The 13245-nt window shown below is 49.3% G+C and overlaps 3 protein-coding genes across 3 annotated transcripts; 1 reads left to right on the top strand and 2 right to left on the bottom strand.

Annotated features, from left to right (window-relative positions):
- Nucleotides 1–510: 510 nt before the first annotated feature.
- On the top strand, nucleotides 511–5606 carry SAMD00019534_089910 (hypothetical protein; the record flags this gene model as incomplete). Its single annotated transcript, XM_012895880.1, has 4 exons — nucleotides 511–826; nucleotides 921–3378; nucleotides 3448–3631; nucleotides 3708–5606. 4 exons carry the CDS (start codon nucleotides 511–513, stop codon nucleotides 5604–5606), a joined length of 4857 nt encoding a protein of 1618 aa, XP_012751334.1.
- A 1789-nt stretch (nucleotides 5607–7395) lies between these two features.
- SAMD00019534_089920 (hypothetical protein) lies at nucleotides 7396–8700 on the bottom strand (the record flags this gene model as incomplete). Its single annotated transcript, XM_012895881.1, has 1 exon — nucleotides 7396–8700. A coding segment is annotated over one exon (1305 nt), but the record flags the coding sequence as incomplete, so codon positions are not given.
- A 380-nt stretch (nucleotides 8701–9080) lies between these two features.
- SAMD00019534_089930 (hypothetical protein) lies at nucleotides 9081–13136 on the bottom strand (the record flags this gene model as incomplete). Its single annotated transcript, XM_012895882.1, has 3 exons — nucleotides 9081–12248; nucleotides 12344–12621; nucleotides 12728–13136. The coding sequence occupies 3 exons, from the start codon at nucleotides 13134–13136 to the stop codon at nucleotides 9081–9083; spliced, it is 3855 nt and encodes a 1284-aa protein (XP_012751336.1).
- Nucleotides 13137–13245: the final 109 nt, after the last annotated feature.

The raw sequence follows: 13245 nt of genomic DNA on the forward strand, positions 1-13245 counted from the left end.
GAGTTTGTTCGTCTCCTTTCGAAGACCATTAGACTTTAAAATGCCAAAGAACCTTGAGCATGCTCAAAGTATCCTGACAGTTTGTTTAAATGCAAGTAAACTGGTCAACTTATGAAAACAATATCACATTGTTGTGTTTATGGGTTGACTCGAATGATTTAAACAAACAAATAATAACAACAACAACCATTATCTATTTGAATGACATTAATGCCTTAGTAATAATAGTTATTATAATTTTTACATGTCAAGGTCTTTGCTTCCTGAAGGTCTAGGATAATTTAGTGTAGTACGTGATTCAAAGTTCCCAGGTCAGGTTAGAGTTGTAAATCAGATGCAAGTCGACTTGTGTGGTTTAGTGGGGTTGGGAGTGAACTTGTTCAAACGGTGTTAGGGTTATTTACCTCCTCACTCAATCATACTTACAATCATTCATTCAATCATTCACTAGAGAATCATTCACAGTCACTTTGATCATATATACTCTCTCTCTTTTGTTGTTGATAAACTATGTCATTCTTCAAGTCATTGACAAAGAAGACACCGGCAGCAGCAGCCACGAATCAGCAACCACAACCACAGCAACAGCCACAGCAACAGCAACAGCAACAGCAACAACAGACAAAGTCAACCGCTTCAACTTTAACATCATCATCAACAACATCAACAACATCGACATCAAAGACATCGACTCCTTTGACCTCATCGTCACAACAACAACAATCGTTGAATACATCAGCAGAGCAGCGACAACAACAGCAACAACAACAATATATAGATACGAACAAGGATGATGTAATAGACGACACTTTACCATCATCGGAATGTAGGTATCACTCAATCACTCAATCAAGATGACATCAAGTGCACAAACACACGACTTACAATCAATGTTGATTATGATGACCATGGATGTATAGATATAATAGAGATATGGGGCAATGATTGGAACAAGAAACAGCCGAAATACCCAAAGATAGACTTTACACAATTGTACAGTGGCGAACGAATCGTCTCAGTATCAGCGGGCGCTGTACATGTGGCGTTGACAACAAACTCTGGTCTGATATATACTTGGGGCGATGGCCAGACGGGCAGACTAGGACATGGCAACGAGGACTCACTTGCACATCCAATGCCAATCGACTCATTACGACAATATAAGATTAAGGCGGTTTGCTGTGGAGGCAAGGGTACCGTCGCCCTTACGCACGATGGCGTCCTACTCACGTGGGGCAACAATGACTTTGGCCAACTTGGACGGCGAACAGATAGCGATCACACTGCTCATCCGGGTCGGGTCAACCCGCCCGCTTCCGCCGCCAAACTGATCACAATCGACGCAGGCGCCAATCGATCGGCCGTCATTGATAGTGCTGGCACATTATATACCTGGGGCAGAGGCGACCATGGACGCCTGGGCCACGGTGACACTGAAAATGTCCTGGCACCCAAGCGCGTCGACGCGCTCTATGGACACTTCATCACCAGCGTGTCGCTGGGAGGAGGACACACTCTGGCGCTCACAAAGAGTGGCCAGCTATTCACCTGGGGTCGTGGCGAGAGCGGACAGCTCGGACACGGCTCTTTTCAAACACAACAGATGTCACCCAAGCAGGTCCAGGCAATGACCGATCAGACCGTGACCTACATCACAGCGGGCGGCTATCACTCAATCGTGCAGTGCGTCGATGGCAGCGTGTACGCCTGGGGCATGGGCGACTATGGCTGTCTGGGCATTGGCAACAGCGACGGGGGAAACATCAACCTACCGCACAAGATCACCCAACTACCCAAGGATGACGCCATCGTCGTGTTGTCGGGTGGCTTCCAACACAATGTAGCGCTGTCCAAGACTGGCCGCGTCTATTCATGGGGCTGCGGCAATGGCGGTCGTCTTGGTACACTCAATGAGCAGCATCAGTTCTCTCCACATCAATGTCCCATCAAAGACTACCTCCCACTCAATGTCACTGCAGGCGAGATCACAAGTTATATCATCGGAGTCAAGCGACCACCCAACAATGAAGCTGTTGGTGTGGAGGATACGACGCAGGCGCAAACCCAAACACAAACACCGACACAAACACAAACACAGGTTGATTTGAAGCAATCAGCACATCCAACATCAGTTGTGGATGTGGATGTGGTCGAGGTCGAGGCCAAATCCTCCGCTTCTACAGTGCTGCCCGACACAGCAGTGGCCACACAACAACGACTCGCGAGTGGCAATGATCATGATCAATGGCGTGACACATTTGTACATTGGATAACAAATTTGTGCGATACCAAGCATCTGCTTTCAATCATTTTGACCAAGAGGACAGCTATGGCCGTTCCAACAATGACGATTGCCAACAACAGTGAGCGAAGTGGAAGCAAGGACAGCATCAACCTTTCAAACATCGAGAGTCTGTCCAACGAGTTGGATGAGTTGGCCAAGGAGATCAAACGACTCTCTCTCATCCCCGCCACCACAACTACCGCTATCAACTCCAGCAACGATCAATCGACAGCTGTTGCTGTCCCTAGCACCAGCCAGATCAATCAGGGAGAACAACTTGACAGATTGATCGATCAACGCAACAAGGTCTTGCAATCAATGTTCGATGAGTTGACTACATCGCTAGCCTACTGGACTGAGTACCGAGCTCAAAAGAATCAGAAGCTGGCCTTGCTCAGTCCGATCATACAACGATTACAACCACAGACACCTCAACAACAGGAGGAACTACAACATGGGCTGACTCAGAACTTGGCGCCGGAGGAGGAGAGACGTGGAAGCATCACGCCTGGCAGCACATCAAGCATGCTCGAAATCACCAATCAATGTGCCACACTCAAACAAACAATAGCCGATGGCATTGCAATGCTGTGCGCCACACTGGCCGCTGACGACGACGTGCCTGTCGATGAGAACAAGCTCTCCGCGCACATTGGCAAGGTGCAGCAAGCAATGAGCGACGCAATCAGATGTGCCAAGCGATACAGTTCGATCATAATGTACCAGGTAGCGCAGTGTGAGTCGGTGATAGGCGTGCAAACAGCGCACAAGGCCGAGGTCAAGCTGCATCAGGAGCAGATCACACTGGGCACACAGATGGTGGAGGAGCGCGAGTCCGTGCGTCTGGAGCACAGGAATTGCAAGCGAGAGATAATCAACGTTAGCAAGAAGATCGAGGTTTTGGAGCTGGAGGAGGACAGCACCGAGCAGTCCGCTCTGCAATCGCTCAACCAAGATCTCACGGTGCTGAAACGCGACGAGCAGCGTCTATCCTCCAAGCAGATGGAGCTCAACAGCGCCATCCTCCTGCTCACCGAGCGATACTCACCAGAGCTAAAGTACAAACTACAGCAACACGATAAGATATCAAACAAGTAAGTCCACTCCACTCCCTCCACTCATTCATTCATTGACATCATCTAACATGGATACGCACGTAACAGAGTCAAGGATACAGGATTATTGAACAATCAACGCAAGTTCAATCATTATACCATCATCAAGACACTGGCTACACATCCACATTCAGTCTACTTGGCATCATTTGACGACCAACAAGTAGTCCTCAAGGAGTTTGGAATTGGTGACCAGCTTGGCAAACAGATGTTTGAGCGACAAGTGGCCCTGGTATGTCTCATATCCCCTTTCTCCATTGCACAGGACAACGACTAACCTGGAGCCATCCCAACTACCAATCAAACAGATGAAACTGATGAATCACAAGTGCATCATGACTATACAGTCAGTGTTCTACGATAGGAACGCATTCATTCAGATGGAGTATGTTAGGGGAGGCGCACTGAATGAGTGGCTGACTAGCAGTAGTCGCACAAGATCAACGAGCGACTCGCAAGACGGCAGGAAACCATGGGAGCTTCAAAAGGCATTCCAATTGATCATTCAAGGCATCGCATACATGCACTCAAATGGTATTATTCATCGTGATCTCAAGTTGGAGAATGTGTTGGTGCGCGAAGATGACACACCCGTCATCTCTGACTTTGACCTGTCCAAGGACCTTTCGGGCGGAGGTGGCGGCTCGTCCGTCACGTTGTTTGCGGGTGGTACCGAGATGTACCTGGCGCCCGAGATGAAGGAGTCCAAGTCGACGGGCTCGTACACCACCGACATCTGGGCATTTGGTGTGATGCTATACAAGGCACACTTCCCTCGCGCTCGCGACCCATTCTTGATGCCTGGCGAAATGTCCGTGGCCATCCCTCAGCACCCCGACCAGCGACTGACCGCACTGCTGGGCTCCATCCTCCAGAGGAACCCATCGCAACGCCCCAATGCACATCAGATCGCTGTCCATCCCTACTTTGTGACGTCACTCGTCGAGGACCTGCTCTCATCACGTACGCTCATTGACAGCCGCGAGAAGATTGCCGCGTTCCGAGCACACATCTCGTCGCTTACAATGCTGTCCGAGGAGACCAACGAGTCGCTGGTGATGTCCGTCAAGCGTTCATCATTGATTGTCGACGTGTTCCAATTCTTCAAGAAGATGGAGAGCATCAAGTTGTTCTCACACCTCGAGGTCGACTTCCAAGGCGAGAAAGGACTGGATCATGGCGGACTATCATCAGAGATGTACTCACTCTTCTTCAACGACAGTGAGATACTCTATCGAAAGTCCAACGATGTAGATAACAGCAACAACAACAACAGCGGCAGCAACAACAATAACGAAACTCATGACGTTGATGGAGGCGATCGATCAAAGAGTATATTCTCAAACAGATACAAGCTGCTGGCAAGGGGATCTACCGAGTCCCCGTTCTACCTACCAAGTGCCACGCAACTGGACATGGACGAACCATTATGGGCATTCATGAAGACTGAGCAGGCTGTATACAAGACGCTGGGCAAGGTGTTCCTAAAGGCAGTGATCGATGGCAAACCAATCCCCGACGCATTCCCACCATCATTCTTCAAATACCTGCTCAACATCGATCCCAACCTGCAGGACCTCGAAGCGTACGACCCACAGCTGGGCCAGAGCTTCAAGAAGGTGTTGTTGCTGGAGAACATCGATCAGTATCTCAGCACGACGTTCGAAGGCCTGGTGGAGGGCGGCGAGGAGATCGCCGTCACGGACCTCAACAAGGAGGACTTTATCCAGAGGAACATCAATCGCATACTCATTGGCAGCAGGAAGTACCAGTTGGAGTCGTTCAGAAGCGGATTCATGTCGATCGACAGCCTGAACGCACACTTTGCACTCTTCTCGCCAACTGAGCTCCAACTGCTCATCTGTGGCAACACGATCGTCGATGCCGATGTGCTGAAGCGACACATCAAGTTCATTGGCTTCCCGGCTACAAGCGATACGCCACGCCACTTCTTGGACATTATCGACGCGATGACTCAGGACGAGCTTCACCTGTTCCTGCGCTTCATGACGGGTATGGTTGTGATCCCCATGCAAGGACTCGAGCGTCCCCTCTCCATCATACACATTCCCAAGAGCGAGAAGTTGCCCACGTCACATACGTGCAGCTACCAACTTGATCTTCCCGACTACAGTGACTTTGACACGCTAAAGAAGAAGCTGTTACAGATGCTCGATTGGCTAGACTCTGGATTTGGTTTCATTTGATGAGGCGCATAATAAAGAGTGATGCGATGGTTGGTCATCGTTTATTGACGGTCTATGATGTTCTTGACCTTTTGGAGGTATTCCTTCCTGGCCAACAAATTGGGGATACACAGATGGGTTCCAACTGAAAGGTGGGTTAGAGCACCAGTGTAGTACATGAGCGAGACCAACAGCCTTCGATCTTTATATAATTGTTGGCATTGTGAGAGTGAACCTACCCATCGGTGCTCCATCACATTGGATACCTTCGTTTGAGATGAGAACCTGATTAACAATCTCTCGACCAAGGGGATATTTGGTCACCAAGTCTAGTGTGGATTAAGCTGGCATGGTGTTGGGATCAGGTAAATCGGTAAGGAGCTCAATTGGATTCTGGTAAAACTTCTTATCATTGCGATACATCTGAAGACGTCGCAGTGTGTACAAGACCCTTGCTGGGTTGTATAGGCCATCCACTTGGTCCTGGCTTAATCGATATCCATTGTTCTCTTCCTTAAAGTGTTTGAATATTTCCACCTGAGTCTGTTTATCTAGAGGCGGAGTAATAAGTTGTAGTCCCTCTTTTACATCTTTGTTGGGTGAAGCCATAGAGACCAGAGAACTTTGGTTCATGAGTGAGGTCTGTTACCATGTCGTCCCATCCCGATGTGCACTCTGCCATGGCAAGGGGAGTCACACCAGTGACGAAGACTCGACTGTTTGAATTGTTGCACGCTGATTTAACACGGCTGAAGAATGCTTTGAAAGTGCACTCGATCTTGGTCGTCTTTGTTGCGGTGGGTTTTGGCATATTTCTTGCGTTGACTGGACTGTTGCGAATGGTGTCGTTGATGCTGACATCGTACTCATCGATGAGGATGTAGAGTCGTTCGTGTGATGCGGTAACAGATCTCCTCAAGCTCTCTCAAAACTCTGAAGACAGTTGGTGGCTGAGATATTGATGGGAACTTTGAGTCAATCACTGTAGTCCAATTTGAATTGTTCAATAGAGCCATTTATCTTGGTGTTGAAGTCTTGTTGGAATTTCTGGTGATGGTTGAGTTAGACCAAAGTATATGTCTGGCACTCCACTCTTCACTACTTTCTTGGAAGGATTTGGTTTTCAAGCCGGAGAAGTCAAGATGAAACACCATGAATGAGTTCTTCAACTCAGTAGGGTTCTTTCCAATATCCAGATTACCAAACAACATGTTAAACTGGTCTTTGTTATTGATGTCATAGTATTGGTGCAACATGTCGAGGAACAGCGACTTGCCAAACCGACTAGGACGAAGAGAGAGTATAGACTTACTCAAAGACTCTATATCTCGAATATAGTTGCTGTTGTCCACATAGAATGAACCTGGAGTATGGAACACACTCTTGAAGTTGCCATCACCATAGAGGAACCGAGGAACTATATGGTCGATAGTAGTGTTACTATTGTCGCTACCAGAAGTTGTAAATGATCTAAGGTGAAGTTGATTTGGTTGATGTTTTGGGAGGTGCCGTTGTTTGTTTGTACAATGAAGGGCTGAGATGTTTGAAGGTTGATGATATCTCAAGCTGCGTCTCATAGTTGCTGAAAGGGGAATGTAGACTTTAGTTACCATTGTGTATGTACGTAGTGATAAAGAAGATTAACTAAAATACATAAATAAAAATAATTAATATAGAGATAAAGATATATAAATAAATAATAAAAAAATATGAATAATAAATCCACCTCGGTCCAACTATACCTGTGACTCATTCATAATAAAGAGTGATGGATTGTCATTGTCTAACTTTAGGTTGTGATAAAGAGGAGACGCTTTGGAGGGTCATGGGAGTACTGAAGGATGGCGTCATTATGAGTTGTGATGCACAATGTTCTGTTCCTTTCCAACCTTCTGAGTATGTGCTTAACTCGGTGTAACTTGTCTTGAATATAGAAGGTACCAACGTTTGGCGCTTTCCTCATGAGCATTTTGATGAAAGCCTTGACACCTCTATCAACGACAATCTTTGCGTGTAGCGATACCAAAGGTGTAGTGATTGTCTGAAGATCCGACAAAATAGGACCGCCTACATACTTGATCCAATCCATTATTCGTACTCTCTCCACACTGCAAGGTGATGCACACATCAGATATTGACATTGATTGATTGAATTTGTTGAAAAATATCGTAGAGTATGAGGTATCTCCACTGATGACTGAGGCTGTTTGAAAGCTGGGCCAATGCACAGTTTGATGAGGCCCATGGGGAGGATACCCTTGGCCAGAGGTTGATCAAAGTAATCTCCCATGTCCAGAGTGGTAAGTGAATCCGGAAGCTCGCCCTTGACCAACAGCCTGTTGAACCTTCCTCCAAACTCGAGTACCCGGAGAGACTTTGGAAATTCACATGTCAGGATATCTTCCGGTCCATTCATATACCTCAATGCCGTGATGCTGGATGGCAATGCTCCATCAGCCACTGAGATACCGATGCCCAGTTTTAAGTCAATGAGAGAGGGTGGCAAAGTCTGGGTGTCCAACACATAATCAGATTCAGATGACAATGATAATGATGTTAAAGATTGAGGTAGAACATCTGGTCCAAACTGTCCTTTGGGACTGTCACGTGGGAAAAGTATAAGTTGTTTGAGTGATCGAGGTAGATTGCCAGGCTCGAACACCTGATTGAATCTGTATCCAAACTCGAGATAAGTTATTGAATTGGGCAAGACACCAGGTCGGATTGTCCTTGAGAAGCTGTCAGAGAAAGTCAGAGTTGTGAGCGAGTCAGGGAGAACACCATGGTCTATTGATTGATTGAATGAGTAGCCCATATGAAGGGTTTTCAGCGAACTTGGGAGTGCTCTAGACACAAGGGGTGTGTCATAAGCAAAGCCAATCGACAAGGTTAAGAGAGATTGAGGCAAGGAGTCAGGTCGTAATGCTTGGTTAAAATTATAACCTAAGGAGAGAATTGTGAGTGAGTTTGGCATGGTTCCAGGGTCGATTGGTTGATTAAAGTCATCGCTGAACCAGAGTGCTGTTATTGAGTTGGGTAGCTCTGAGGGCAAGATTGTCTGGTTGAACTTGTATCCAAATTTGAAAGACTTGATCGTGTTGGGTAAGTCCAGACAATGGAGTGGCTTGTCAAAGTGCATACCTATCACTAGGCCGATCAGTTGTCCGTTCCTCATATCACATGCTTGCGAGAGAGATTGGAGTGGCTGGGGAAGTAGTGACAGGTCTGATGAAGGACATTCGTGTAGCCAATCTAGTCTTGGTATCTTGTTCGTGAGGGCATTGAAGTACTTCCAGCAACTCAATGCTAAACATAGTATATCAACTTCATCCAAGTAGTTTGAGATGTTCCTAATGATGGTCAAGCTTGTGAGTGTATCCATCATGTGTGTGTGATTGATCGTGAGTGAGTGTTTGATTGAATGATCATGTGACCAATCATAATTTTATTAATAATAATWAATCTGGCATGCTGGACATCAGCAAAGTGCACGCATTAGACAGCAAAGTATCCGCTGCTGTTGATCTTGGTATCCTTGGATAGTCCCTTGGGCTGTTTGACTCGCAGTGACTTGGACTTGTGGGGACTCCTCGAGCCCACCTCGACATTGCCGGCGGTGAGCATCGAAGCGATGTTGAACTTGTCGTTCTGCTCCTTGAGGTTGGCCACCACCTTGGACAGGTTCTCGTGGTCGTCCTGCTTGGGACGCGTGTGCTGCAGCACCTCCTGCAGGATGAGATAGTATCTGGATATTCTGCGCAGGGGCTCCGCCAGCAGATGCTTGAGCTCGGCCTTCTCGTTGGACTCGATGTTGCGCAGATGGATGGCAAACAACGGGTTCTTCTCGATGCACTGCTCCAGCGTCTGCAGCGACGAGTAGTGATGTTGTACATAGTAATTATACAGTTTCAGGAAGCCGCCCTTCTCCAGGAACAGGTCGGACAGCGTGGGCTTGCTGTCCCAGCTGTCGACGCGCTCCTTGAGCACGCCCTGGAACGTCTTGTGGCACGTCAGCAGCGTCTCAAAGTTGGAGCAGATGTCCAGACCCTCCGAGTAGCTGACCAGGGGGTAGGATGTGTCCAGTGACTTGCGGATTGGTCCCAAGAATATGTTCTGGATGTAGTTGAGCTGGTCGACATACTCGCCCTCAGACGACAGCATCTCCTCGGCCAAATGCTTCTTCTTCTGCGCGTTCTTCTCGTCCTGGATACGGTTGAATCCCTTGCTGCCCTCGCTTGTCATGGACGTCTCGCCAAACGCCGATTGGATCATCTCCTGACGGGCCACCTCGATCGTGTCCTTGAACACCTTGATCCAGGCCTCGCGCTCCTTGATATTCTCGCAGATGAACTTGAATGTGCCCTCCTGACTGATGATCTTGATGACGCCCTGCTCGTCGGTGGTGTTGAGCGAGGCAATCTGCAGATTGATCAGCTGCTTGAACTTCTTCTTGTCCTTGCTGGGCTTGGTCAGAATGATGGCGTCGGTGAAGACGAACAGATGGAACTTGTCCTTCTTGGTGTTGAGCGGACCCTCGCACACCAGTCGCTTGCGGCGCTCGAGCGCGTGTGGCGGCAGGTTCTTGATCGAGTCCTGGATCTGCTGAATGCGCGTGAAGTTGTCCTCCTCGCTCTTCTTGTAGTTTATGGTCTCGGCAAAGTCCTTGATGGTGCCGAGCGCGTCGCACAGCTGGTCAAAGTCCTCGTGGTCGTTGCCAGTGTACTTGAGCAGGTCCTGCAGCAGCAGGACGTAACGTGGGATTCTCTGCACGGGCAGGATCAGGAATGACTCCACGTTGAGGCCAGACAGCTGCTCGCTGTAGTCCAGCGTCTTGACAAAGTTGCGGAACTCGCTGCTCTTCTCCTTGCACTGCTTGAGCGACACGATCGACTTGTCGTAGTTGTTGACATAATGCTTGTAAAGCTTGATGAACGATGTGTTGTTGCAGAAGATGTCGCCCATCATTGGACGCTGGTCCCACACGGGCATGCGCTCCTCCAGCGCCTTGAGGATGTTGGTCTTGTGCGCGTACAGGATCACCTCGATACAGCTGAACGTGTTGAGCATCTCCTCGGACAGCGAGAAGGACTTGGTTTTCTTGGACGGCTCGATGAAGAGGTCGTAGATAGTCGTCAGCTGCTTGACGTATGTTCGCTCCGTCGTCAGCATCTCCTCGGCACGCTCGCGGCGCTTCTTGGCCATCTCGGCCAGCTTACCTGCGTCCATCACGGGACTGCGGTAGTTCTCCAGGTTGAGGGGTGGGGGTGGCAGTGGGATGTTGCTGTTCAACACCACCTCGAGAGATGGCGAGTCGCGGCCTGTGATGGCGGCAGCTGCATCCACCAGTGGTGGGGGCGGCAGCGGCAGGCTCAGGCTTTCAATAAATACAGGTGGGGGAGGTATCTCGGTCATTTTCTTGAAGTTGGCCGTGACAGCGGCGTCGACAACCGGGTTGTCGGGTGAGCACGGCGAGAACGGGGGTGGAGGGAAGTGGTTGATGTCGATGGGTGGCGCCGCCTTGATTGGTGTCGCATTCTGTATTGGTGGAGGCAGAGGGACGTTGTCGCCTGGCAGTGAAAGGGGTGGTGGAGGGGGCAGGTCGATGAACGAGCCCGACTTTGAGTTGGAGCCCGACGATGAAGAAAGGGGCGCTTGCGACAGGGGCGACAGTGAGGGCATGCGCGATGGCAGCAGGGGCTTGGAATGCAGCGACAGTTTGGAAAGGTCTGGCGAGGCATTGCCCGCGCTGGATGCGCCGCCCACGTATCCGCTGCTCGAGAGGTTGAACGAGCCAGAACGCGACGATGACGATGCCGAGGACGATGGGGTGATCGTCATGCTCTTGTTGAGGCCGCTTTGGAACGAGCCGGCTCCTGGTGGCACATTCAGGACGGGTGGTGTTGTGAGCATGGGTGGCGGCATTGTCATGCTGGAGCTCATTGGAATCCTTGGTGTCGTGGACATGGCCTTGGACAGGTCGGGTGAGTTGGTGAGCGACGCCGATGAGGCATTGCGCTCGCCCGAGCTCTTGAGTGTTTGCAGTGTGTTGTTGGGTGGTGTGGAGGAGAGCGCTGGCGAGTCGCCATGGGTGCGTGGCGGCAGCGTGGGCTTGCTGAACGAGCCCGACTTGGAGGCTGTGATCGCGACGGGAGCCGATGCCGTCTCTGGCTTGGATGAGATGCACGAGCTGCTAGAGTGTGACGCCGAGGCTGGTGGCACGGCCGACGAGATCATCGTCATGGTTGTCGTGGTCGTCGTTGTCGTTGTCGTCTGCTGTGTAGTCGTTGTGGTCGTGATGATCGTCAAGTCCTGCTGCTGGTCCAGATCGGGCAGGGGCACCAGCGTGACTGGTGTATTTGGTTGTGGCACGGCCACGATCTCGACGTAGGACGCGGGGAAGTATCCGACGCGGCCCTTAAACTCGCCCTTCATCCAGCCCTCCTCGGACTTTATGTCGAGCAGTGTAACAATATCGTCCTTGGCAAATGGCAGATACCACTCTCCCGTCGACTGATAAGGATACAAAGCGCGTGCATACAAGAACTCCTGGTTGGTAATCGCATCCGATGAAGTTGAGCCCGACAACGGGGACCTGTCTCCTGGCGACTTTGGTATGATCGCAGTTGGTACATCATTGAAAGATGTTGACAAGTGATGTGTAGCCTATTATTGATTGATTGGAATGATTCCAAAGGGTGAGATGGGGGTCAGATGACTGATTGATTGATTGATTGATCGATCGAACAAATGGTACATACTTTAGATATGTAAAAGATCTCTTCGATCATGTTCTTTAGGACACTGCTGACATGTGACGAGTCCTCCATGATCTGATTGAGGCTTTCCTTTTGATGTCTGATGACGTTTGGTGCAAATACTACGGCGAGGTTGGTCGAGGTCATCTTGTTGACCTTTGCACACAAAGCAATCTGGTGAAGGAAGTTCATCAGATATATCACCAAGTCGCGGTTAGGCTTTGGCAAACCATATATCAGCATCCTCAAATGTAACATCCTCTGAAGTGCATCTTGATTCTCTGTTTGGTTGATTGATCGATCGATCGCGAGTTTGATTGAGGTGAGTAAGGTGAATTAGTGAGATGATCAAAGATGTCAAGCTCGCGAGGACAACAACAAACATACTTATGACTTTAAGAAAGGTAGAGTAGTAGCGCCAGATGAATAGGGGCTCAGGCAACTCGCGAAGGTAGAGCTTGAGCACACCGGCGATAGTGTGTATCTCGGCCATGCCGAATTTGGAGAGGTCAGCGCGACCCTCGTTGTAGGCGCGCTTGATATCCTGCACCAATTGTCCATTGCCTGGAATGCGAAAGATGCCCTCCTCGTTGAAGGCGTTGTGTTCCTCGAGCCACGAGACTGTCTCGAGCACGACGAACGGTATCTCTTGGGCAGTGCAATGAGTCAGACCCAGGAGTTTTGAATCTGCGGGAGGAGATGCATTTGGTTTGCGGCCCGCTTGTGCCAGTACCAATGTCTCCAAGTCGACACCGAATATCTGGCCGGCATTAGCCGCCGTCAATGCAGTCGACATCTATAATTATTGTTCTGTGAAATGTAGTTGTAGTAGGTATATGTTGTGTATATTTAGAATATAGTAGTAGTAGTAGTGTGTCACTGTTGTTGCTCTCTAATGAGTAGAG

The sequence above is a fragment of the Acytostelium subglobosum genome, assembly GCF_000787575.1.
Source record: "Acytostelium subglobosum LB1 DNA, scaffold: scaffold20, whole genome shotgun sequence".
Lineage (NCBI taxonomy): Eukaryota > Evosea > Eumycetozoa > Acytosteliales > Acytosteliaceae > Acytostelium > Acytostelium subglobosum.